Genomic DNA, 27,629 nt, shown 5'->3' with positions numbered 1-27,629 from the left:
AGCCGGGGGAGGATGGCTGGCCTCCCTGGGCAGGCCCGCTGAGTGGGGCACAGCCCTGCCGCTCCCAAAGGCCACGGTGGGAGGCGGGACCCCCAGCAACCGCTACGGATGCCATGCCAGCCTCGCAAGAGTCCCTGGTCCCCGCCCCTGCGTGCACACGCTGAGCAGACGGGAGCGGGGAGGGATGCCCAGGGGCAGGGGGCTGGCACACCAGGCGCCACATCAGGCGGAGTCAGTGCGGAGACAGCGGCCCTGCTGGGGGTCCGCGCCTCGGGGGTCACGGCAAGGGCCTGGGAGCAGCCTCGGGCGCTGCGGCCTCTGCCCTGCAGCCTCCGGGGCGAGTCCGCCCTGTTTCCCAGAGAAGAGCGTGGGGCCTCGGGCACGGTGCCTGGCCTGGGCCTCCAGCGCACACACAGCAGCGGCCTCAGATGCTGGGCCTCCTCCCAGGACTGCGTCAGCGTCCGGGCTTGGAGGAGAGGAGGTGGCTCCACACTGACCGGGGCTGGGAGGCCCCCAGAGGCAGCAGCCGCGCCTGTCCAGCCCTCCGGGACCCTGGCCCACGTCCAGAGAGGACCTGGGGCTGGGCCCCCTCCGAGGCCTGCTGCTACTTCTTAATTAGCCAGGCCAGACAAAGGGGCTTTTCATGGGCACTGTCCCCTGCATGGTCACATGTGGGCACCACTGGGCTGGAAGACAGAGTGAGCTTTGCCAGGACTGCACCCCCACTGAGCCTGCCCGGAGAAGACGGACCGGGAGAGGCGGGGCTGAGGAGAGGGCTGCCTGGGTCCCCAGCCCCGCCCCGGGCCGGCCAGGGCAGAGGGCCCCGGCCCCGGGGGGTGACACGGCAGGCCTCCCTGCTGCCACTCAGGCGGGGCATCCGGGTGCCCGGGCGGCAGGGCCCTGGGGTCCGTCGCTCCCCCATGACTAGCCGCTTTCCACCAGGGCATGGTTCGGGGCCCCCAGGCGGCCCGGAGCCAAGCCACTGGGCAGAAGCCCCGGACGTCTGCATGCTGGGCTCCCCGGGGGCAGTTACGGCGCCGGCCCAAGCCCGGAGCTGGGTCAGAGTTCACTGCTGTGCCAGCGTGGGGAGCCCAGCCCACAGCCAACATCTGGGCAGGGAGGCGGGGGAAGCAGGGCCGGGCGTGCACCCCGGGGGTGGGGTGGGTCACGGGGGTGCCTGCAGGCGGGCTTGGGTCCCCCTCTGGGCAGCGGCCGATGGAATATGATACGGCCTGTCAGACGCCCCCAGCACAACCGCGCCCCGTATTCCTCCCACGGTCTGCGTGTCTGGGCAGCGGGGTCAACGCCAAGGTCTTGGTTTCCCTGCTTGTGAGCCTCCAACTGTGAACAACCGAGGGTCTCTCGGGCTTTGCGTCACCAAGGTATGAGTCTGGGAGGTCCCGGGGTGGGCAGAGGGGAGACAGGAGCGCGTGCTTCGTGTGGCCGGGGTTTCCTCCCGGGGAGATGAAAAGAGAACGTCATGGGGACGGCGGTGGCAGGACACGCTGGATCCAACGAAGCGTGCATGTAAAGAGGTTAGTTCTGTTATGTGAGTTTCACCTCAATAAAAAGCAAAACAAGGAAACATTTTAAAAGCCCGTCAGAGCAGCCAGACTCTCCCCGAGAGCAGGAGTGAGGCCCGCTTGCTGCGGAGCAGACCTGGATGAGGAGCACACACTTGCTGGGGCCCCCACGGGCGCCCTACCAGGGGGGGCACTCGCCCGTGCACCAGCGCCCCATCCCTGGGGCCATGCACACTGCTCGGACATGGAGGGTGGGGGACCCGCGGGGGCCTGGCTGGGCTGCAGCCACCACTCCCCCGAGATAAAGCACTGGCCTCTGGAGGGGGGCCTCCACTCCCTCTTTGACTGAGCATCAGCACTGCCCAAGCTCAAAGCCCCCTAGCCAGGGACATGGTCCCGGAACAGGATGACACCCACGCACAGAGAGGCCAGACAGGCCGTCGGCACGTTGCCACGGAGACGGCCATCCTCGGGGTACCTGGGCCCGGTGCGAAAGGCCTGCCAGCTCCGCAAGGGACCTGGGGGTCAGCGCAGGTCCCTCCATCCTGAAGGCCTGCCACGCCGGTGACGCCCGCGGTGGGTGCTCTGCCAGCTTAGAGGACATGCAAAGCGGGCGGCCCCGAGGCCTCGGGACAGGGGCACCAGGCGGCGCGAGAGATGTGAGCGGATCACCGGGAAGGGGTTTGGAAGGGCCGCTCAGACGTGCGTACAACGCTCTTAACCTCCACCCGCATGTGCCGTGCCACCCAGTTCTGATCAACTTAAATGCAGAGCTGTCTGCGCACCTCCACCTGGGACCCAGTGCCACCTGGTCTCATCAGTCCTCGGGCGGCACACGCAGCACTGACGGCGGGGCATGTGGGCTGATGGCGGCTCACCTCGACCACCTCGCCTGGGGGGTCGGGGCCGAGGTCGCTGGGGACGTGGCGAGGGGCACGGGGGGTCGGGGCTGAGGTCGCTGGGGACATGGCCGGGGGTCGGGGACGATGTCCCTGGGTACACGTGCCGATGGGTGTGGTGTGTTGGGGCCGAGGTCGCTGGGGACGCGGTGGGGGGTGCGGGGGGTTGGCCTGGAGGTGGGCCTGGGCACGAGGCTGGACGTGGGAGGTCAGCCACCCCGCTGCCCTGGGCAGGGAGGGGTCTCTGCTCTCAGCCCCTGGAGGATACACGCCTGTCTGCAGGCTGCTGGAGCCCTCGGGTGGCCCCAGACCCATTTCCCCCACCAGGCTGGAGGCTGGGGCTTGGCAGGGGTGGGCAGTGCTCCCGACATGGATGACAGAGAGGCCAGCCCGGAAGAACGAGGCTGGCTGCACACAGGCCAGGAGCGGCCCATGGAGAGTGGGGAGGGGTCGGGGAGGGGCTGGATGAGCTAAGCCCTGATGCTGTGAGACCTCGGAAGACCTCGCGACTGGCAACTGCAATGGTGACCTTGACAAGTTCGACCCCTGGGAAGAAGGAGCCCAAAGTCCCAGAGAATAGGTGATGGTCCTGTGGCTGTGGGGGAAGCTGAGGGCATCTGGTCTGAGGCCAAGGTGCCAGAGTGTGGGGTGGAGATGGGCTGTGAAGGGTCCCCTCCGGCAGGACCAGAAGCTGCAGTGTCGGGGGGCCAATCCCCGTGCGGCCCCCGTGCTGGAGATTCACCAAGCTCCCGGGTGGGGAGGGCCTGACCCCTCTCTCAGGGTCACGTCCACCCTGCCCCGTGAGAGGCCCCCGCTTTGGGCCTCTCTGGTTTCAGCCTAAGACTGGGAGTGACAGTGCCCACCTCGCCCAGCTCTGGAGGCTGAGGGGTGAGTCATCGGGATGCTGGAACAGCCAGTGTGATGGCTGGTAGTTGGCAGCCCTGTTGGTGTCATTTCAACCTTCTGAGCTGAGTCCCTAATGGACACTCAGAGCCTTAAACCCAGTGGATTTTACCCTTTTGTCTTGCCTGCCAGAAAGCTCAGGGCCGAGTTCTGGGCTCAATTTCAGGGGCTCCCTTTGCCTGGGCTGGTAAGTCTCAGCTGGGAGGAGTCACCTGGACCTGCAGGCTCCAGCTCTGCCCAGCCTGGAAGTCACCCAGAAGATCCAAAAAGCCCTTGAGACCTGGGCCATGTCCGTGGAGACAGGGCTGACGGAATGGTCCCCTCGACTCCTGCGTGCTCCTACAGGGTGACAGATCTGCCAGGCAGGCTCACATTTCCACCGTCGACGCCCAGAGAGCCCACACTCAGAGGTCACAGGAAAGTTATCTCCAACAACCCGAACTAAATTTATTAAGAGGTAACGGGTTTTCAGCGAATTTATTAATCAATTTGACAATGCCTGGGGATTGTAATATAAAAATAATCAGTTGGCCTTCTCACCAACGTGAGACGCCAAGAAGGTATCGTTTAATTTTCTAATGCCGACTGCCACCTTTCCAAGCTTACTGTTGCGTTAATTGAAATGAAAACTTTGCAATTTGGAATTCCAAAGGAGCATGTGCTCACTCCGTCTGGAGCCTGTGCACACAGATGCCCGTGACTCGGTGGTCCGCATAGGGTTCCTTGCCCGGAGTACAGGAAAGACCCTGAGGTCAGCTGTACCCTCGGGTCAACAAGGTGCACCCAAGAAGGGGCACAATCCCTCTGGGGCCGCGCCTCACGAAAGGGAAGGGGGGCCGGGTCTCCCTCTGTCCTCCCCCACCCATGGCAGGCAGCTGAGGGCCCTTGTCCACACCAAGCCCACCCGGACCAAACCCCTCCCAGCAGCACCCAGCAGCCCCGGGCCAGAGGTCGGCAGACAGACGAGCTTGTCCACACAGCGAGCCCCGACAAGACTAAAGAGCCCCACGCCAGGACACGTGTGGGCCCCCCAGGGAGAAGCAGCACCGGAGACCACAGAGGCCGACACGGCCGGGGCCCGGGTCAGCCGCAGCATGGACTCCGCTCCGAGTCAGGGTCTCAGCCTCCCTCTGCTGAGTCCCCAGGCTGACCTCTGGGCTGGGGAAGCCTCCGATCCCAGGTTGGGAAAGGAAGATGAGGAGGTGCTGGGCCACAGGGACCCACCGGAGGGAAGAAGAGCACGTGGAGAGGACTTACGTTAGGACCAACGCTTGTGCACACAGACACACACACACACTGACACAGACAGACAGACAGACATACACACACAGAGACAGACACACAGACACACACACACACAGAGATACACAGACACACACACACAGACACACCAACACAGACAGACACAGACACACGGACACACACAGAGATACACACACTGACGCACACACGGACACACACACATATACACACAGACATAGACACACACACAGATACAGACAAACAGAGATAGAGACACACACTGACACACACACGGACACACACACATATACACACACACAGATACAGACAAACAGAGATAGAGACACACACTACAACACATACAGACACACACACAGACACACACACACAGACACACACAGAGATAGAGACACACACTGACACACACACGGACACACACACATATACACACACACAGATACAGACAAACGGAGATAGAGACACACACTACAACACATACAGACACACACACAGACACACACACACAGAGATACACACACTAACACACGCAGGCATACACAGAGATACATATACACAGACACACACACTCATACACACAGAGATAGACACCCACTGACACACACAAAACACACAGACGTACACACACACACTCAGAGATTCAGACACACTGACACATCAACTCACACACAGATATAAACACAGACACACAGACATGCACACCAGACGGACAAATAGACACACACACACACACACACACACACAGACACTCTACAAACCATCTACGTTCTGACACTGTCCTCATCTCAGACTTTTTATTTCCCTGCAGGTTTCTGTTAAGGCCTCCTCCTCCGAAATGACCGCCTGTCTCCGGGAGCAGAGCAGGGGCTATTTCCCGCAGGAGCGGCTGTGACAGGGAGACGGAGCAGAGGGAAGGAGGAGCGGGTCACCTTGCAGCCTGGACCACACGGATGCGGGCGCGTGCGCAGGCGGGCCCCGGCCACCTTCCCCACGTCCACGCCTACACCGCAGCCACCACCCCGGGTCAGCTCCTTGCAGCCTGCCAGCCACGCTGGGCCCTGGGGACCCGCCCCTTCCACCACGAGCTGTAGTCAGGGGACGTCCGTCCAGCAGACACACCTCTCCCTTCCCAGAGCCACGCAGCGTCTGAGGACTTAGGGGACCCCCCAGCTGGGGGAGTCCCAGCGGCGGCCACCACGGGGAGTGGGGAAGGAGGCACTCAGAGGCAGCTTCCCCTCCTGCACCCCCAGCAAACTGGCTCCTGGCACCCGCACAGGCAGGGGCTGTCCCGAGACCCCACGACACCCACTCAGGGTCTGCACGAGCCCGCCTCACGGTTGGCCCTCAGAGCTCCAGGGGTCCAGGGGGCCTAGCAAATGAGCTGGAAGGGCAGAGTCCTTGCCATCCCGGGGGGTAGCTCTGAGCGTGACTCGGCCTCAGGAAGCTTGTGCTGTGAAATTCACACTGATGAGCAGTTTCTCTGCAGACCTGCGTGCGGCAGGATCAAGCTGTCTTTCAGCAGCACGGCCCTCGGGGCTTTGTCAACTGTCTCCCCAGGAATGACAGGCCCCTTGGGACTAAAGGCACACAGAAGGGCTGGACCCTGGACGGCACCACCTCCTGGAAGCCCGAGCCCCACAGATGGTTAACAAACGCTCCTGGGGTGATGGGGCCGTGGGGAGCGCCAAGCACAGCTTGTGCCCCGAGGCTGCTCACTGACCAGCTTTCTCCCTCCAGCTGCTCCCAGTTCCCAAGACTCTGCAACCTCTGGCTCCCAGTGAATGTAGGGTCCTGGCCACCCCAGGAAGTGCTGGGTGTCACCCCACAACAGACGACAGCCGTGCCCGTGCTGGCCAGCGCCCTCCACTCAGGTCAGGGGAGGATGGCCCCTGAGGACCGAGGTTTTATTTCTTTGGTCCGTGTTGTGCGACACACCCTCCAGCCTCTTGCACACCCGGCGGTTTGGACTCCCTCTTCCCTCCCCCTCTCCTGCCCCCCGCTCCTTCCCTCTCCTCACTGGCAACCACTGGCTTCTTCTCTGTATCTGTGAGGCTGCTTCTTTTTTGCTACATTCACTGGATTTCAGATAAAAGTGATGTCATACAGTGTTTGTCTTTCTCAGTCTGACGTTTCACTCAGCACAGTACCCTCCAGACCCATCCATGTTGCGGCAAATGGCGTTACTTCACTCTTCTTTATGGCTGAATACGATTCCATTGTGTGGTGTGTGTGTGTGTGTGTGTGTGTATATATATGCTGCTGCTGCATCGAATCAGTCATGTCCGACTCTGTGCGACCCCATAGACGGCAGCCCACCAGGCTCCCCCGTCCCTGGGATTCTCCAGGCAAGAACACTGGAGTGGGTTGCCATTTCCTTCTCCAGTGCATGAAAGTGAAAAGTGAAAGTGAAGTCACTCAGTCGTGTCCGACCCTCAGCGACCCCATGTGGACTGCAGCCCACCAGGCTCCTCCGTCCATGGGATTTTCCAGGCAAGAGTACTGGAATGGGGTGCCACTGACTTCTCCTATATATATATACATACACACACACATATAAGTAAATACCAAATACCGTATCTTTATTCATTCAACTGTTAACTGCTTCCGTATCTTGACAATTGTAAATAATGCTGCTATGAACACTGGGGTGAATGTATCTTTTTAAATTAGTGTTGTTTGTTTTTTTATTTTTTTTTTCCGCATATGTACCCAGGAGTGGGGTTTTTGGCTTGTATGCTAGTTCCACTTTGAGTCTTCTGAGGAAACTCCATACTCTTCTCCACAGTGGCTGCACCAAATTACATCCCCAGCATCGGTGTAGAAGGCTCCCTTTCTCTGCGTCCTCACCAGCACGTGTTATTTGTGCTCGGTCTGACGACAGCCACTCTGACAAGCGAGGGGGGAGACCTCACCCTGACTTTGATCTGCATTTCCCTGATGATTAGCCATCTCTTCGTTTCTAAGGAAAACCGTTCAATATCGTGGTAATCCAAGTCTATGCACAGACCAGTAACGCTGAAGAAACTGGAATAAAACAGTTCAGTGAAGACCTATAAGACTTTCTAGAACTAACACCCAAAATAGATGTCCTTTTCATCATAGGGGACTAGAATGCAAAAGTAGGAAGTCAAGAGATACCTGGAGCAACAGGCAGATTTGGCCTTGGAGTACAGAATGAAGCAGGGCAAATGCTAATAGAGTTTTGCCAAGAGAACGCACTGGGCATAGTAAACACCCTCTTCCAACAACACAAGAGAAGACTCTGCACATGGACATCACCAGATGGTCCACACTGAAATCAGACTGATTACACTCTTTGCAGCCAAAGATGGAGAAGCTCTATACAGTCAGCAAAAACAAGTCTGGGAGCTGACTGTGGCTCAGATCATGAACTCCTTATTGCCAAATTCAGACTTAAATTGAAGAAAGTAGGGAAAACCACTTTTCCTTTCCACCTGAATGGAAAAGCATTCAGGAATGACCTAAATCAAATCCCTTACGATTATACAGTGGAACTGACAAATAGATTTAAGGGACTAGATCTGATAGACAGAGTGCCTGATGAACTATGGATGGAGGTTCATGACATTGTACAGGAGGCGGTGATCAAGACCATCCCAAGAAAAAGAAATGCAAAAAGGCAAAATAGCTCTCTGAGGAGGCTTTACAAACAGCTGAGAAAAGAAGAGAAGCTAAAGGCAAGTGAGAAAAGGAAAGATATACCCATTTGAATGCCGAGTTCCAAAGAATAGCAAGGAGAGATAAGAAAGCCTTCCTCAGTGATCACGGCAAAGAAATAGAGGAAAACAATAAAATGGGAAAGACTAGACATTTCTTCAAGAAAATTAGGGAAGTTTTCATGAAAAGATGGGCACCATAAAGGACAGAAATAGTATGACCTAACAGGAGCAGAAGATAATAAGAAGAGGCGGCAAGAATACACAGAAGAATTATACAAAAAAGATCTTCATGACCCAGATAATCACGATGGTGTGATCACTGACCTAGAGCCAGACATCCTGGAATGCAAAGTCAAGTGGGCCTTAGGAAGCATCACTACGAACAAAGCTAGTGGAAGTGATAGAATTCCAGTTGAGCTATTTCAAATCCTAAATGATGATGCTGTGAAAGTGCTGCACTCAATATGCCAGCATATTTGGAAAACTCAGCAGTGGTCACAGGACTGGAAAAGGCCAGTTTTCATTTCAATCCCAAAGAAGGGCAATGCCAAAGGATGTTCAAACTACTTCACAATTGCACTCATCTCACATGCTAGTAAAGTAATGCTCAAAATTCTCCAAGACAGGCTTCAATGGTATGTGAACCATGAGCTTCCAGATGTTCAAGCCGGATTTAGAAAAGGCAGAGGAACCAGAGATCAAATTGCCAACATTCATTGGATCATTGAAAAACAAGAGAGAGTTCCAGAAAAACATCTACTTCTGCTTTATTGACTATGCCAAAGCCTTTGACTATGTAGATCACAGCAAACTGGAAAATTATTTAAGAGATGGGAATACCAGACCACCTTACCTGCCTCCTGAGAAATCTGTATGCAGGTCAAGAAGTAACAGTTAGAATTGGACATGGAAGAACAGACTGGTTCCAAATCGGGAAAGGAGTACATCAAGGCTATATTCTCACACTGCTTACTTAACTTAAATGCAGAGTACATCATGAGAAACACTGGCCTGAAGGAAGCACAAGCTGGAATCAAGATTGCTGGGAGAAATATCAGTTACCTCAGATATGCAGATGACACCACCCTTCTGGCAGAAAGTAAAGAACTAAAGAGCCTCTTGATGAAAGTGAAAGAGGAGAGTGAAAAAGTTGGTTTAAAAGTCAACATTCAGAAAACTATGATCATGGCATTTGGTCCCATCACTTCATGACAAATAAATGGGGAAACAATGGAAAAAGTGAGAGGCTTTATTTTTCTGGGCTCAAATATCACTGCAGATGGTGACTGCAGCCATGGAATTAAAAGACGCTTACTCCTTGGAAGAAAAGCTATGATTAAACTAGACAGCATATTAAAAAGCAAAGACATTACTTTGTCAACAAAGGTCCGTCTAGTCAAAGCTATGATTTCCCCAGTGGTCATGTATGGATGTGAGAGTTGGACTATAAAGAAAGCTGAGCTCCGAAAAACTGATGCTTTTGAACTGTGGTGTTGGAGAAGACTCTTCAGAGTCCCTTGGACTGCAAGGAGATCCAACCAGTCCATTCTAAAGGAGATCAGTCCTGAATATTCATTGGAAGGACTGATGCTGAAGCTGAAGCTCCAATACTTTGGCCACCTGATGTGAAGAACTGACTTGCTGGAAAAGTCCCTGATGCTGGGAAGGATTGAAGGCTGGAGGAGAAGGGGACGACAGAGGATGAGGTGGTTGGATGGCATCACCGACTTAATGGACATGAGTCTGAGTAAGCTCCGGGAGTTGGTGATGGACAGGGAAGCCTGGCGTGCTGCAGTCCATAGGGTCACAAAGAGTAGGACACAATTGAGCGACTGAACTGAACTGAACTGATGATTAGTGATGTTGAGCATCCTTTCACGTGCCCTGTTGGTCATCTGCATTACCTCTTTGGAAAAATATTTATTAGGTTCTTTTGCCCATTTTTTAATTGTGATTTTTTTTTTTATGTTGAGTTGTAGGAGCTGTTTATATGTTGGATATTAATCCCTTATTGATCATACTATTTGCAAATATTTTCTCCCATTCACTATGCTGTCTTTTCAATTTGTCAATGATTTCCTTTGCTTTTAAGTATAATGAGGTCCCATTTGTTTATTTTTGCTTTTATTTCCCTTACTTTTGAAGTAGCTCCAAAAAGACATTTATGTCAAGAAGGGCTCCACCTATGTTTTCCTCTAGGAGTTTTACAGTATCCAATCTTACATTTAGATTTAATGCATTTTTAGTTTATTTTCATAAATGATAGTTTCACTTTTTTACATAACTGTCCAGTTTTCCCAGCACCACTTATTGAACAGACTGTCTTTTCTCCATTGTATCTTCTTGCCTATTTATCATATGTTAATTGACTATCAGCGTGTGGGTTTATTTCTGTGCTTTCTATCTGGTTCCGTTGATCTGTGCATCTGTTTTTGTGCTAAAGCCATGCTGCTTTGATAACTGTAGCTTTACAGTATAGTCTGAAGTCAGGACCGGTGATGTTCTTGTTTCTCAGCTCGGTTCTTCTTTCTCAAGATTGTTTTGGCTATTCAGGGTCTTTTGTATTTTCATACAAACCTTAAAATTGTTTGCTCTAGTTCTGTGAAAACTCCCATTGTATTCTGATAGGGATTGCACCGAACCTGCAGATTGCCTTGAGTAGTACAGTCCTCTTAACAATATTGGTTCCTCCAACCCCAGAACATGGTATATCGTCCATCTGTTTGTCCTCTTGTGTCTTCGTGTTATCTTCAGTTTCCTTCATCAGTATCTTCTAGTTTTCTGAGCACAAGTCTTTTGCCTCCTCAGGTAGGTGTAGTCCTAGATATTTTACTCTTTTTGATACAGTGACAAATAGGATTGCTTCCTTAATTTTTTCCAGCATTTTATTGTTAGTGTATAGAACTACAACAGATTTCTATTAATTTTGTATCCTGCAACTTTAACAAATTCATTGATAAGTTCCGACAGTTTTCTGGTGGCATCTTTAGAATATTCTATGTACAGTATTATGTTGTCTGCAAACCATGACAGTTTAACCTCTTTTCCAATGTGGATTCCTTTTATTTCTTTTTCTTCTCTGATTTGCCATGGCTAGAACTTCTAAAACTATATTGAATAAAAGTGCTGAGAGTGGTCACCCTTGTCTTGTTTCTGATCTTAGAGGAAATGCTTTCAGCTTTTCACTGTTGAGTATGATGTGAGCTATAGGTCTGTCACATATGGCCTTTATTATGTTGAAGTAGGCTCCCTTTATGCTCTCTTTCTGGGGAGTTTTTTCTTTATTATAAAGAGATGTTTAGTTTTACCAAAAGTTTTATCTGCATCTATTGAGATGACCATACGGATTTTATTCTTCAGTTTGCTCATGTGGTGTATCTGCATTGATTTGCAGATATTGAAAACTAAGGAAACCCCACTTGGCATGATGTATGATCCTTTCAACGGACCACGAAGTCGGTTTGCTATTATGTTGTTGAGGGCTTTTATGTCTATGTTCATCAGTTATATTGGTTTGTAAATTTGTTTTGTGTGATATCTTTGTCTGGTTTTGATATCAGGGTGATGCTAGCTTCATAGAATGAGTTTGTTAAATATTCCTTCCTGTGCAAATTTTTGGAATAACTTTAGAGGGATAGGTATTAACTCTTCTCCAAACATTTGGTAGAATTTACCTGTGGAGCCATCTTGTCTGGACTTTTGTTTGTTGGGATTTTTAAAATTACTGATTCAATTTTGTTACTGGCAATTGGTCAGTTCATATTTTTAAATTAATTTTAATTGGAGGATAATTACAATATTGTGATGGTTTCTGCCATACATCAACATGAATCAGCCACAGGCATACGTGTTCCCCTCCCTCCTGAACCCCCCCACCTCCCCACCCCATCCTCCAGGTTGTCACAGGGCCGGCTTTACGTTCTCTGCATCATTCATCAACTCCCACTGCCTATCTGTTACATATGGTAACATATACGTTTCAATGCTATTTTCTCAACTCATCGTACTCTCTCCTTCTCCCACCGAGTCCAAAAGGCTGTCTTATATCTGTGTCTCCTTTTATTCCCTGCACAGAGCATCACTGATAGCATCTTTCTAGAATCCACAGATATGCACTAACATCTGGTATCCGTCCTTCTCTTTCTGACTTACTTCATTCTGTATAAGAGGCTCTAGGTTCTTCCACCCCATCAGAACTGAGTCAAACGTGTTCCTTTTTATGGCTGAGTAATGCGCCACTGAGCATATGCACACGACTTCCTGACCCATTCATCTGCTGATGGACATCTAGGTTGCTTCTACGTCCTAGCTGTTGAAATTAGTGCTGCAATGAACGCCGGGGTACAGGTGTCTTTTTCAGTCTGGTTCCCTCAGGGTACATGCCCAGTAGTGGGACTGCTGGGTAGCACAGTGATTTTATTCCTAGTTTTTCATGGAATCGCCATAGTGTTCTCCACCGTGGTTGCATCAGCTTGCATTCCCACCAACAGTGTAAGAGGGTTCCTTTTTCTCCACACCCTCTCAGGTCATATTTTCTCTTTCTTCCTGGTTAGGATCTAGGGGGACTGGAGCCTGCCCATCAAGTGGTCCCCAGTAACCACTTGGGTCCCAGGGCCCAGGTGAGTCCCCTTCCTGGTGACACCCCAGGCTGTCACACGTCCTCACTGGGGAACTGAGTGCCGTGCGTGCCACCCTGGGGCCTGTCTCTCCTGGGGACCGTGTCTCTGTGGACCTGTCCCTCCTGCTGATTTAATCTGGGTCCTTTCACTCTAACAGCTGTCCCCATGACCTTCACAGCTTTTCTGAGCCTGAGGAAGGTCTCAGGGACCCTGACGCACCGGGAGAGGCGACGGTCGGCACCAGGTGTGCTCAGGCTGACAGTTCTGCAGATGCGGTGCCAGACGCCAAGGCTGCTGGGATGCCTCTGGGTAAAGGCTGGCTCTCAGTCCCCAGGCAGCACCACGGGCTGGTGGCAGTGTGGGGTGGCCCTGGTGACCACCCGACCCCACACCTCGTGGGGACCAGGTGTCTCAGAGGTTACTGGCAAGACCCAGAGCTGAGGAGCCCTGCGCGCATGTGTGCTGAGTTGCTCAGTCCTGTCCGACTCTGTGACCCCATGGACTGCAGCCCCCCAGGCTCCTCTGTCCATGGGATTCTCCAGGCAAGAGTACTGGAGTGGGTTGCAGTTTCCTTCTCCAGGAGCTCTTCCCGACACAGGGATCAAACCCACGTCTCGTACGTCTCCTGCATTGGCAGGCGAGTTCTTTACCACGAGCGCCACCTGGGAAGCCCGAGGAGTCCGGGAGCCAGGTTCCCCTCCCAGCCTCTGCCCATGGGGGGATGACTGGGAGTCACGATGGGCCTCCGAGAGCCCCAGTTTCTCCTTCTATAAAAAGAAAACCACTGCCCATCTCCCACTTTGAATATCACAAAGCACAAGAAATCACTTCACCTGTCTGACACCCAGCAGTGGCTCAAGAAATGTCCTTCCTGGGAGGGCTGCGGGCTTTTGTGTGGGTTCCCGAGCACTGGGGCTTTGAGATGCGACTGGTTCGACTCCAAAGGCAGACGTGTGTCGCAGCTGCAAGCAGGCATGCCCACAGTGCGGGGCGGCACCACAGTTGCCCTGCTCGGCGAGCTCACAGGAGGCTTGGGGCAGGGAGTCTGCGAGGCACCAAGCACCCGAAGTCTCCCCAGTGCTCACCCTCGGCCCCAGCCCGCCAGCTGGAGGGAGCCCTGCAGTGGCCTCCAAGACCCCATTTGGGAGCCCCCACTGTGACCATGCTCTCCTCCGCTGATCTCCCCTCCCTGCCCCCCGCATCACAAACCTCCTCTCCCAGGCCCCTTGGGAGCAGGCTGGGGGCCCCAGAAGGTCCTGCTCTGTAGCCACCTACCCCGACTGGGGCCCTGGGTGCACCCCTGACTTCCCTGAGTCCCGCTGTCCTCTAAGATGAAGAAAAGTATCGAGCTGGGAAGGTTGTCAGGTCAACCCAGGAGCAAATGGACACTGTCTGCTGGGTGCCTGGTGGTCCATCTGTCCACCAGGACTGAAGCTGAGTGGCACAGGAGGGCCGGTGCTCACCTCTCCCAGGACGGCCCGTGATAAATGGGCAGTCTCACTGCGTGGACAGCCCTGGGGTGACAGCATGCATCCCTCTGGGCAGCAGGTCCGGCCTCGGTCACCAAACCCCTGGGAGGTGGAGTCTGCCAGGCTTGGGGAAGGCTGTGGGTTTCCTGTGGGACCCTGGGTGGACCCTGGAGGCAGGCTTCCACGTGGGGGTCTGGATGGGGCAGGGGTGAGAGGCGCCGCAGAGGGGAGAGTCCAGGGGCAAACGGGGCCTCCATCAGGGTTACAGGCGGGTAGAAACACGAGGCGCCAGCCAAGAGGACCCTGGGGCCTGGACGACCTGTCTCCTCTCAGAACTTCGTTGGATTAAAAGGTTGGTAAAGGCTCTTTCCCCACGCAGGTAAGGACAGCTGCTGGAGCCAGTCTTCCAAATCAGGGTCAAAGCGGGTGGGTCCCCCCAGGTCCACCCCACCCCCGTCAGCCACATTTGCATCGGAGCCTTTTTCACACACACATGTGAACGGCTGACAGCAGCAGTCAGCCCGGATAACTCATCTGCAGCACCTGCTCTTTGCAGGCCCTGGCCCAGCGACAAGGACAATACGACCACCAGGAAGCCCGGCTCCTGCCCAGAGCAGGTCCCAGCCCAGGGTAATCGCAAAGCCCACGTGGCGAGAGGCCGGCAGGCCCAGAGCCCCTGCCTCTGGGGGAGCTCCTGTCTGCTGCTCTGAGTGGAGATGCCCCCACCTTCCAGACGAGCCCAGGTCACAGGAACAAGGGCTGGGCCTGCTCACACGTGGCCATGCTCAGCAAACACAGGGCCCCGAGGACCCTGGGTCCAAGGCCACGAGGTCCTGCAGGGCCGGGCCAGCTCCTGACCCTCCCACGTGGCGTCTGCCTGATCCCAGGAGAGGACGTGCTGAAGTTTCAGCCACTCCGATGAGAATCTGACTGGCGAAGGCCCAGGTCACCCAAAACCAGAGCTGCCTCCTGCCCAGTGCTGGCAGAGGACAAGGCTGCACGGAGTGCCCACCGTCAGGGGGCCTGGCCCACCCCGGGGAACTTTCTAGGCCCCAGAGAGTCCCACCCAGGACACTCCGGCCTGTCGCGTCTGCGTGGCCGTGCTGAATCAGGCTCCTCTGTTTCTCAGAAGTGCCTGCCCCTTCGCTGGCTCCAAGAAAACAGGAGGAGCACATAGCATGTCAGGTCTGAGGGGCCAAACCGGGGCCGTGATCACGAGGGAGGGGCCTACGGTGTGCAGACTGTTCTCCGAGGGTCCCGGCCCCGCGGGCAGGCTCATGGCCAGGGGACGGGGCTGACAGGCTGAGGGGACAGAGGTTTCTGGGTGTCCTGCCCACTTCCCAGGGTGCGACAGAGAAAAACCTTCTGACCACCTGAGACGGTGATGGCGACGGCAGCGTCTTGCAGATCTCCATGACGACCGCATCCGATGAAGCCGCGTGCATCCCCCCCCACACACTGCAGGCTTTAGAGCTGGAGGTGGCCAGCCACCACTGCGCTACCCCACGTGGGCTCCTGCTGCCCCTGCCTCTAGAAGCTGCCCCCTTTGCATCCCGGAACCTTATGATGAACACTGAGCTAAGACAGACTGAACACCAACCGCTGCCAGAAGATGCATTTCTGTTGACCACGGAACACTGTCGATTCGGTTGGAGTCTTTGTAAAGAGGCACGTGGGTTGCCACGTCCCTAGGACCTTGGTGTCAGGAGGCCTAAGCCTGCGAGAGGGTTTCAGAGGCACTGGGTGCCCAGGCCAGCCTCTGCCTCCCTGCATGGCACCCTGTCAGGGCCACAGAGCCCCCCATGTGCGCAGGAGAAGGGAAGAGACACGCTGGGCTGCACGGAAACTCGGGGCAGACCCGGCGTGGCTCCACAGCCGGCCTGCTCCAGCCATCAGCACGGCCGCGAGAACCATAAATTAGCATCAATTAATTAACACGAGCCCTATCAACCCATTAATGGCATTTAGTATATCCGGGGAAGTGCTACCAGGTAATGGAGCTGCTGCAGAGAAACATAATTTAGAAACAGAGCCAGGAGGGGCCACTCACCTGCATCCAGCAGTAGCCAGGGCAGTGCGGAGGCACCGGCGCTTCAGTTCTGCAGCATCCTCACAGGAAAGGCCTCCGGAGAACGGCCCAGAGACCCAACCCTCCCAGACCCAAGGCTTCAGGCTGTGGGTGTGCTCTGAAACCCCCTTTCTCAACGCTCAGTAAAGTCAGATGTGAGTCAGGTCCTGGAGAACTGGCGTTCTTCCCCTCCGCGTCACCCAGGGACCTTGCAGCAGGAGACCCCGGACCTGGCCCAGTTCCAGCCGACTTGCTCATGGGCAGGTCAGCCAGGCTGGGACGACTCCTCCATCACCGCGTCACCAGCGGATTTTAGTAAGTGAGCTCAGAGATGCTTATAATGCTGGTGCTGACTTTCCTCAACAGCAGATGAACTCTCCCAAGTGAGCTCAGGAGAAAGCCGCCCGTCACAGGCCATCAGCCAGGACCCCGGGGGCACCTGCCCCACCACGTGAACCAGCCTCTCTTGCTGGATCCGAGATGCCAAGACGGGCAGATGGGACCCACTCGGGTGACGGGGCATCCTGAAAAGCTCGGGGCCCTGGCTCCCCACACTGTCTCTGCAGGCACTCCATTCTGTCTGTCCTCTTGGAAAACCATTCTGCAGCTGTCAGTAAACCAGAGGCACTGTGCTGAGCACCCTGCCCTGGAGAGGCCGGCCGTGACCATGACGTGGGGTTGGGGGTGGGGTGGAGCCTCGACAGCCGGATGAACACGGAGCGCATGGAGAGGCAGAGGAGCTGGCATACTCAGGGGAGGCTTCCTGGAGGAGGAGGTCTCCAACCCTGGGGGCTGGGGGTGTTCCGGGGACCAGTCCAACCCCAGGTTCCCACCTTGCACTTGCGACAGCACAGTGGGCAGTTACCGTGGGAGGGGCCCCGTGGGCAGCAGAACATTCCAGTGAGACCAGGTGTGCAGGAGAGAACCAGCACACATACACACACGTTCCCCCAGAGGGAGCCAGGGGTGCAGGCCCCAGAAGGACTCCGCCAGGGGCGGAGGGGACCTCCTGGGCAGGAAACGTCAGCGGCAATGGTCAGGCCCTGAGTGATGTTCGCAGGGAGGAGCGGTGGGTGCCAGCGCCATTCTAAGGGGAGCCGGGGCGGGGCGCTCCTGGCAGCCAGCCTGGAGGCAGTGGCCCTCCGAGAATGACGCTGATGTGTGCATGGGGAACTCCGCTGATGGCACTGCAGACAGACCTGGAGGATGGTGAGTGGTGTTTTGGAGAAGGACTTCCAGGAGGCTGGGCACAGGGTTAGAGCCAGAGGCCATCCTCAACACAGAGGCCCTGGTGGAGGCAGGCAGGGCAAGAGAAGGCTCCAGGGATGGAAGGGGGTTCGGGGCCAGAGCCTGGGGCTGAGCGGCTGGGGCAGGCTGTGGCCGGAGAGAGGCCGGGCAAGGACCCAGAAGAACGGGGTGCCCGACCCACTGAGAGCCCCCTCCTCTGCTGCCTTGACTTGAGTGGGCCGTCTGGCGCCCCCAGGATGAGAGCCCAGGAGGCCACTGTCTCACCTGTCTCTGTGTCCACACACTCCCCAACTCCCTGTCCCACGGGCGCACGGAGTCAGAGATGCGGGGGCTGGCTCTCCCCGCCTCCTGCCTCCTTCAACACGCTTGGAAAGACAGCTGGGTCCCCGGGTGGAGTCCCTCCGAGGCCAGACCTCCGGGGGGGAAGCTGACCCCACAGTAGTGGGCAGCACAACAGGGCCCAGGACTGACCGGGAGGTGGGAACAGCGCGAGAGGAGTGTGGTGTCCCCGGGGCCATCTCACCACGGAGCCGCCATCCCATCAGACCCAGGCCCCCATGCCTGAGGTCGCAGCGAGGCCCCGGGGGAGCTGGAGGAGTCCCGCCAGCCTCGGTGGAGACAAAAGCGATTCCACGCCCAACTCCTGCCAGCCGCTGGCACAGATAAGGAAACGCTCCAAAGCCTGCGGGCGCCCTCCACCACGTCCGCGGGGGGAAGGAGGGATGGGGCTGGCTGCCCAGATCCACCGCCAGCGGCCAGGAGGTTTGCGGGAAGTGGGGCCGAGGAGACGGCGTGTGCGGCCTGCCGGGAGCTTCCGTCAGCGCCCCTCCGGGGTGCAACCCGTGCCGAGGGGCACCTGGGGAGGGGCGGGCAGCCGCTGGAGGTCTCCCAGGTGCTGCGGGCACCCTGGGCAGGCTGTGCGGCGCTGGCTCAGCTCTGGGGCCTACGGATGGCGTGCCAGGCTGCAGGCACAGACGGGCCCCCCTGCCCCAGGCACTCTCGGCCCTGGGAGCCAGCCCAGGCCACAGTCCTCCAAACACACACAGCCCATAGGCCCCGCAGCCGCCCCTGGGCGCACGGGAACCTGCCCACGGCCCCCTGCCCCACGGCCCCCTCGTCAGCGGCTCTCCTCCCCACCACTGGGCCGGCGCCCAGGGCTCTGGGTGACAGGTGGCGTGCGGTGGAGGTCATTAACTCCAGAGCACCACCGCTTTAATGCAAAAACGAGCCCTTCTCAATCAGCGCAGCTGCGGAGCTATATAAAGAAATGGGGATTTTAATGTTTTGCTTTTCTTCCCTTTTCTAGTGCCACATTATCATAACATTTTCCCATAATTACGCCCATAAAAGTCACCTGAAAATACTTCATGCCACAGAGACTGATCTTCATATATCACTCGAGGGGCAGGTCCGGAGCAAGGAATTCCAGGGCAGGGGTCGGCCCGGACGCTTGGTGCCCAAGGCTCGGCCGGCTGAGCTGCGGCGCGTGGCCTCTTTCCTGGCTGTGTTGTTCCCCGGGCTTGCTGCGACGGGTAAGAGGCCCCCCAGGGGAGCCCTGCACGGTGCAGCCCCTCCTGGCCACGTCTGGGGGACTAGGCAAGCGAGGGGAAGGGTGAGGGCGCACCGACCTGCCTGGCTGGCTTCGGGGGGCAACCCCTCCCCACCTCACGCCCACCCCTGGGCATGGAGTTCCGCTAACACACACCCACCCGCAGGTAACCTGTCTCTCCGTGGCTGAAAGAAACACACAGGGCACATCTTCTCCTGCCAGAAATTCATCAAATAAAAAACGCAGTAGGAGGGGAAAAAAAGACAAATAAACTTCTGAATGGCACCACTTCATTAAGTTTCCAGTACTTTCAATTTTACCTCTTGGAAACCCCCAGAAATAAAATGTGAACAGCAGGAAAGTGGCCTAATCTCTCCTAAATATGCAATAAATTGTATTTGTAAAGAAAACGCAGCACCAGAGAGCCTACGCTTGGTTAGTATTCTAATGGATCAACAATAATTCAGAAGTTGTTTGTAGTTTCTTCTCGTAGTTACATGCGAACCATGACGCGAGATTTAACTTGAAGCTGCCATTCAATCCTGATGAGATTTATTCAGAAAAAATCAAAAGTCAAAAACAGAGTCACACTGCCTCTCCCACCCTGCTCCCTTGTACTTTAAAATACAGACTTTCCTCCCAACGTTTACACGCTGTCCAACAAGCCTGTCCAAATAGGGGACTCGCAGTCTACGTGAAAGCCCAGCCGTCTCCACCTTCAGATTAAATACTGTGCACAAATATCAAGTCAAGGCTTAGGGTCCTAAGGCAGCCTCTAGGTCACCATTCTCATTGTTATTACAGCCTGATGCGACGAGCTGACTCATTGGAAAAGACTCTGATGATGGGAAAGATTGAAGGCAAAAGGAGAAGGGGGTAGCAGAGGATGAGATGGTTAGATGGCATTACCGACTCAATGGACACGAATTTGAGCAAACTCCGGGAGACAGTGGAGGACAGAGGAGCCTGGCGTGTTATAGTCTGTGGGGTCGCAGAGTCGGACAGGACATAGTGACTGAACAACAAATGCAAGCTAGCACGAGAGACGGCATCTTTGAGGTCTTAGGACGAGCACAGCATACAAGCAAACCTCTCTGGTTTGGCCAGAGCTGTCCCACTCTAGCCAAGAACCGAGTCCAGACAGACCTCTTGGCTCTGGATACGCTAAGGGGAAGAGGACCTAGGCCAGCACTTTCCAAGCCGCAAGGACAGAGATCTCCCCCAACTAGGGAGAAGGAGAGTTTCAGGGTCTCATCCGAGCTCTTCACCTCCCCAGGACGCCTCTTTGCCGAGCGCCCAGCCCTGCTGTACTGGGAATGTACACAGACACGGAGTACGCATCTTGAAAGAAAGCCATCGAGGGCCCCATTCCCCTTCCTGCTTCTCCTGGCAATTCTTCCCCAACAGGAGAAAATGACAAGGCTGTGTCACTATAGCAACTAACCTAATTGGTGGACTGCAGGTCTTTCTCCAGCCAGAGGGTGGAGCCCATGTCCTTAAACATGAAGCTCCGCAGGCTGCAAAAAAGCCAGGCTTTCAGGGGCCAAGAACAGCAGAGCACCCCTGACTGAAAACCAGGCCAGGAAATATTCCAGTTTTCTTTCAGCCGTGCCAGGAAGTGAACACCTTTTGTGCTGCAGCAAAATGCACAGATTGAACAGGCAGGATAACTGAACCCTGAATGGTGAGTTATCAGTCTCCCTAATTAATGATACAGATAGATCTTCTCCAAAACACAAAAACATTTCGGGTAATAAAAATCCTGACAGATAACAAAAACAATTTACAAACACGGATGCTAACTATTCTTCTTCATCCCAGATATACTGGAAAAGAGAATGAAATCCCAGGGACTGTTTCATTTGCTTTTTATTTGCTTTATCAATTTTAAAAAAGAAGGGGGGTTCTTTTCTCTCCAAGACTGCTGTTCCAAGCTATCAATTATTACCATGTCTATTTCGTATTTTAGTGCCATGCGTTAATTTCTCCAAGTGCATATGTCTACTTTGTATTCTACCGAAAGGTTTTAATTTCTCCAAGTGCCTTTCTGGTGTAATGGGGTGTGTCCACAAACGTTATCTTATTGTCAATTATCCCATTCCATGGAGACAACCATAAAAATGTGGTGAACCCAAGCTTCTGCTATTAATGATTTCTGCCATTCTGGATAATAAGATGTTTTTACCACATGTCCTCATCCTGGTGGAAGAGCTGTTTCTAGAATGCCCGGGAGGCTTCCAAAAGGCAGCCTGAGTGTCCCACGGGACCTCGGGTTCCACCAAGTGTCCGAGCAGCGGGCACAGTTCACTCTGACCCCAGCCGGGAGCAGGCGGCCGTCTGGCAGAGGTGTGAGTGTCAAGACAGCGGAGAGAGGGTTCCCTTTCAGGTTGAAGCAGGGCTGGCGCGGGGGTGGAGCGAGCAGCGGCTGCACAGAGATCCGAAGGCGAGAAAGGAAGGCCCCGGCTGGTGTACCTGGGGCGGGAAGTGTTGAAGCCACGGGCGGAGGTGTCACACACTTCACAACAATCAGCGGCTGTTCTTTTCCCCACCCGGAGGGCTGCCTCCCCAGCCAGCCTGTGGTTGCCGGGTTCTCACCGCGATGTTGTCCCCAGAGCCAGCAAGGGACAGCGGCCGGCGGACGCGGACAGGGACACAAATCGCCTCCCAACACGGCCGGTTGTGGTTGGGACCCCTCCCTTGCCGCCACCAGGAAGTGCATCCACAGGGCACCTCCTCTCGAGCCCCGAGTTTACCTGCCCCGGGGACCTGCCCCAGGGTCCCGAGATGGCCGCAGGGAGCTGGGGAGAGGACACAGGCCTCCTCCCTCAAGCCCCAGACCCCCTCCCCCTCCAGGCAGCCTGCCCCGGAACACACTGGGAAAGGCTCCTGGGGCGCATCCCCAGGGATGCGGTGCCAGCCAGGGCAGCTGGGCTTGCGACCCCGCAGGGAATCTTCCGGCTCCGAGACCCCTCCCCACCGCTGCCACAGCGCGCCAGGCAACTGTAGGGAAATGCACAGCCCGGCTCAGACCAACCGCACCATTCCCGCTCTGAGCACGGATTCCCCAGGGTTCCGGGTTGGGGGGCGCCGTCCCAGGACTGGGCACCCGCGCGCCCAGGGTCTCCATGGCCCGCTGCGGTCCCATTTTGGAGAGCGCGAAGGCTCGGGCTGGAAGCTAGGAGGCCGAGGGAGGGCTGCGAGGTGGCGGCGGGGAGCGTGGTACGCCGCCGGCCTCTCTCTCTCTCTTTTTTTTGTAAAGAATCCATATTTTTCCATCGCCTCCCGCGCCCATGGCAATTCTCCATGACAGGTGTTCCTCAGCGCCCGTCCCTTCCTCCTGCTGGGGTGGGAAGGGACCCGGACCCTGTGCCAGGCGGCCGGCGGGGGAAACCTACCCCACCCCCAGCCCTCGCCATTCCGGCTGGGAACCCATGCCCGGACGCTGACCACTCCCCACCCACCCCAACCAGCCGCGAACCCGTGTCTGGAGCACTGACCACTCACCCCACCCCAGTCCTTAGGCTCAATGTCCGACCACCTCCCATTCACGCAGTGCCCAGTCTGTGCCCCTGACACAGAGCACCCCGACGCACCCAGGCAGACCTCAGCCTGTTCCTGGCACCCCAGCCCCCAGCCTGTGCCCCGGGCGCCCACCAACCCGTGCCACCACAGCCCCGAGCCCGAGGCCCCGCGCCAGACCCATGGGGGTCACCCGGTTCGGGTCCCCGGACGCTACCCGCGAAATGCCGGCGGCAGCGGGCACCCCACCCCTCACTTCTCTGTTTTTAGGAGAGCGCCGGCGAGCCTGCTTCCCTGCAAGCCAGCAGCTCCAGCGCGTCCTAGCCCGAGCCCCGCTTCTGCCCCGGGCGCCCCGCTCCGGAATCGGCCGCCGCGTCCCCCCACGTTCCCCGAGCGAGTGTCGCCCGCGGAAAGCCCCGGGCAGGGCGCTCCGCCGCCACCCCCGGCAGCGCTACCCGCCCGCCCCAAACCCTCCGCCGCCTCCGGAGCGCGCGGCTCGGCCAAGAAGCCGCCGGCTCAGCTCGCATCGTGGGCCTGGGCCGGGAGCGGCGGCGGTACGCTGGGCAGCCGCGGGCATCTCCGCGTAGGGACGCGCCGCGCCACCCGGGGCCTGGCGCCCGGGCCCTGCCCCGGAGTCGGGGGAGGGAGGCTCAGAGGTGGCGCCGGCCTCGGAAGTGCCGGACCCCCGTCCTCCTGGCCCAGCGGAGGGCCGGTGGGGACCCGGGGGACCACGCGCCCCGAGCTCGCAACTCCGCACGGACTCCGGGCGGCCCGAGGGGCGCCCTGCCGGAGCCGCGGCCCGGGATCGGGGGCCGGGGCCGGGATCCGAGGGCCGGGCGGGGGCCCGGGCCGCGCGGTACTCACTGCAGTAGGCGATGAGCAGGCTGGCCAGGATCATGAACGCCCAAAAAGTTGAGGACATGCTGGGCAGGGCGGTCGCATCTTGCCGGCTGCCGGTCCTGGGCGATGGCGCCATTGAAGCCGCGGCGCCCGCGCGGGGGGCAGCAGCGCGTCTCAGCAGCCGGCCCTGCCCGCGCCCCCGCGCCGGCCTCCACGTGCGGGCCCCGCGCGCGCCATCCTCCGCCGCCGCCGCCGCCGCCGCCGCGCCCGGGCTCCGGCCCACTGCGCCCCGCGCCGGCCCGCCCCGCGCCGAGCTCGCGCCCGCGCCCGCGCCCGCCGAGCCCGGGGACGCCGGCCCTGCCGCTCTGGGCGTCGCCGCGCGCCCGAGCCAGGCGCGCGGGCCACCGAGGCGAGGGGCGCTCCCGAGGCGCGTGCCCGGCGCCGCGGGGGCCCAACGCGGGCCCTGGTACAGGCGGGGGAGGCAGGCGGCGGAGGGGACGAAGCGCCCGATCCGCGCCTCTGGATGGCGACAAAGACGGCCCGCCGCGCCCGCGTCCGGAGCCCCTCTCGGGGAAGACGGGCGGCCAGCGTAAAGTTTGCGGACCGGGCCGAGTGGCCCGCCAGCCCTCGGGGCCCATAGCCTCCCCTGCCTGCGGTGCTCGGTCCCCGACCTTGCCGGGGGTGGGGGAGCCGGACTTTGTTCCAAGCACAGGAGTCTTCGGACCCTTGCCCCACATGGGCCTTGTCTTCTCTGCTCGGAGTTGAATGTTGGCGTCCTTGAACCCCTGGACAGCACAGCCTTGGCCCCGTGCAGTCAGTGGAGTTCCGGCACCCGGAAGGCCGGGCACACGCCCCAGGAGCCCTGTCTTGGCCCCTCTGAAGCACCCCGCTTCTGCCCACCGCCCTGGCCTTGGTGAGTCGTCTTGGTGCCGCCGTTCACAAGAGCCCAGTCCTGGGTCTCCAGCTCCTCCTCCGGAGACTGAGTCCTCTGAGTTCAGTGTGGCCATCCCCACCCCTCCCTCTCCTGTCTCCTCAGCGGGACACGCTGGCAAGTCCAGGTGCCCTCAGGGTCATCTTTCCGCCCTGGGAGGCTCTGGCCCTGCAGCGCCCAGACTCACTGTCCACCCCAGCGCTGACTGCCCGGCCCTTTGTGGACCTGCTGCAGGAATCGTCCTTCCTGATTCCGGGGCTCTTCTGGATTCTGCATGAGGAAGGGGAGCTGGGCACCCATGACGTCCCGATGAAGCCGGCGACCCTTTCTCAGGAGCCACTGGAGGGCCCGGGCACTGACCGAACAGCTGGGAGGCGCCGAGGTGGAAGGTCACTGGTCCCTCCTTCCACCTGAGTCCTGGCTGGGGAGGCCCCAGAGGAACCACAGAGCCTGCCGTGAGGGCGTGAGGATATAGCTCTCCCAGGACCATGCACACGTGCACACAGCGTACACACACATTCACACCACGCGCACACACGTGTACATATAGCAAACACACACATGCACGCCACACACTTGTACACACAACACACACACACATGCACACCACACACTTGTACACACACCATATACACACATGCATAGCACGCATGCACATATGTATACACACATGCATGCCACACACGTGTACATATAGCATATCACACATGCATGCCACACACGCCCTGTGGGGGAACCAAACAGGTAGAGAGGAGGAGGCTCAGGCCAGGGGGTCTGTCTGGTCTCAGGGCTCGGCTCCATGGTGCCTGGGCCGGGGGCTTGGACAAGGCTGGTGCCGTAATATGGTTGTGTCCAGGCTGAGTTTCTTCGTGAGCTTTCTGGTCCTGGTTAATCACATCCTCTGACTTCCCATTTCAGTGTCTTCCCAGCTGCAGCTGCCCGTCTCCCTTGGCTGGCAGGGAGGTGCTGCAGAACCCGGGCCCCTGAGAACTGGGGGGCAGGAGGGCAGCGCCTCGTGTCTCCTCTGCCCCCAGCCCAGGGAGGGCGTCCCTCAACTGGAATGCAGGGTACCGCCACGGATGCCTGCATCCCCACCTTCACAATTCATTCCTTTGATTTCAGCCTTTCATCCTGTTAAAAGGGTGTACAGGATAAAAACCTTGCACCTCGCATTTCATCGTGTTCTCTCTGAACATCCTGGACGCTCCTTTCTTCAAAGTCTGTTTGCCTAGCACCTGTGAGATGCCAGGTGCTGGAGGAGTAGGGGAGGAAAGTGGGGCAGGCGTGCCCTTGGCCCCTGCAGATGTGTGCTGGTTTGGGAAAGCAGCCATCACACTCCCGTGTGCAGTGATGGAGCGCTGAGAGAGCGCCTGGCGCAGAGGAGGGCCGCCCCAACGCGGGCTGTGGGCTGCAGTAAGGGCGTCCCAGGAAAGCTTCCAGAAGAGCCGTCTTCAAAAGCGCTGTCCTTAAGACACACACACTCACACAGACACACAAACACTTGAAAGTTTCACAGAACAATACTTATACCCTCAGCACTCTCTGACATGTTCAATTCTATCCTAATTCATTTCTTAAAATGCTGGTTGCCCACCCAATAATTTTGCTGACTGTAATTTTCTTTGCTTGACAAACACGGTTCCAAAGAGAGATGTGGTCTGTGTTGAACCTGGGCGGATAGATCGGGGCTGTCCTGCCAAAGGATGTAGGGGATGCAGGATGGTTGGGGAGGGCCCCCACACAGAGGGAGGGGCACACGGAGATAAACAGCTTCCTCCATTCTAAAACTCAGGCCTCGAGAGTTTTGTGGCTGCAATGTTAGGAGTCTGACATGTTAAAGAAAAAAAAAATTCAAGGACTCTTGTCGAAGATGGTAAGGCAGACTTTATTCAGGACCATCACAGCGTGCATGGGGACCACGGGGACGGGATTTTGCTATTGAGGAAGCAGGCTGGGCTCCTTACTACAGGCAGCAGGGCGAGTGGGCATTTATAGCCCAGAGCAGGGAGGGGAGTCAGGAGATGGGAAATTACTGATAGGAAACAGCAGGGCTTGGGGGGCTTCTGGCTAAACTGACCGGGCAGGATTCTTGCCCCAGGCAGGCCAGGTGGTCAGAATAACCTGGTGATCGCGGGAGGGAAAGGAGCCTGATCAGATACGGAGGGGCTGGTTCTGAATAAACAGACTTGGTAGGGCTTCCCTGGTGGCTCGGTGGGAAAGGTGGTAAAGAATCCGCCTGCAGCACAGCAGAAGTGGGTTTGATCCCTGGGTTGGGAAGATCCCATGCAGAAGGGAATGGCTACCCACTCCATTTTTCTTGTTTGGAGCATTCCAAGGGCGGAGGAGCCTGGCGGACTACCAGCCACGAGGTTGCAAAGACTCGGACAGGACTTAGCAACTAAATGGCAAAACAAGGGTTCTTGCTGAAACTGGATACTACAAGGAAGTGGGGTCAGAGAAGGTTCTGGAGGCTGAGTGAAGATTGATGGAGCAAAGAAGCTTTATCAGGGGGGAAAATTTAGGAAGTCAGAGCACATGGATGAGTTCACGCCCGTGCACTGAAAACTCTTACCAGGTAGAGGCAGGGGAATGGAGTTCTTGGTGCTTATGACTCGAATCCAGGGTGACGGAGAGGCTGGAACCCAGTGAGGCTGGAAGGGGAAAGGAGGTGGGGAGAGAGACAAGGCCGGGGCCTCCTGACCTGGGCCGACAGCCCTGAGGCAGTCGCAGCAACACAGCCGGGGTGCAGCCCCAGTCCAACGGCAGAAGCTGGAGGCTCCCGGAGGCCTGGTGAGAGACCAGGATGGAACTTGAGGACAGGGATGAGCAGGGCGCTGAATCCTGTTGCTAGGAAACAGAAAGCTCAGTCCTGGAGCCAAGCGTGCTACCCAGCGACAGTTTGTGGCTCTTGATTGGCTGCTTTTGATTACTGGCCATAATTGATGGAACGTGAAATTTTGAAACACGGATAAGTTTATTAGAGAATCACACCACCTCCACGTCAAACCGAGGAAGCAAGGGATGCAGGTCTGCACCCCTGAGGATATCCCTGGGTTTTACCCCACATCAAGCTGAGAATCACAGGGCTGTGGAGATGTGGCCCTGGGGCAGGGGGTATCCT

At 57.0% G+C, this 27,629-nt stretch overlaps 1 protein-coding gene across 1 annotated transcript in view; it reads right to left on the bottom strand.

Moving 5' to 3' along the window:
* TAFA5 (TAFA chemokine like family member 5) overlaps positions 1–23,788 on the bottom strand; it is a 178,719-nt gene extending 154,931 nt beyond the window's left edge. Inside the window, exon 1 of the mRNA XM_070790592.1 lies at positions 23,602–23,788. Within this exon, the coding sequence (XP_070646693.1) occupies positions 23,602–23,713 (112 nt within the window). The 5' untranslated portion in view covers positions 23,714–23,788. The remainder of the gene's footprint in view (positions 1–23,601) is intronic.
* Positions 23,789–27,629: the final 3,841 nt, after the last annotated feature.

Source organism: Bos indicus, chromosome 5 (assembly GCF_029378745.1).
Source record: "Bos indicus isolate NIAB-ARS_2022 breed Sahiwal x Tharparkar chromosome 5, NIAB-ARS_B.indTharparkar_mat_pri_1.0, whole genome shotgun sequence".
NCBI lineage: Eukaryota > Metazoa > Chordata > Mammalia > Artiodactyla > Bovidae > Bos > Bos indicus.
The sequence above is the reverse complement of the archived record's forward strand: the minus strand, read 5'-3'. Positions and strand labels throughout refer to the sequence as shown.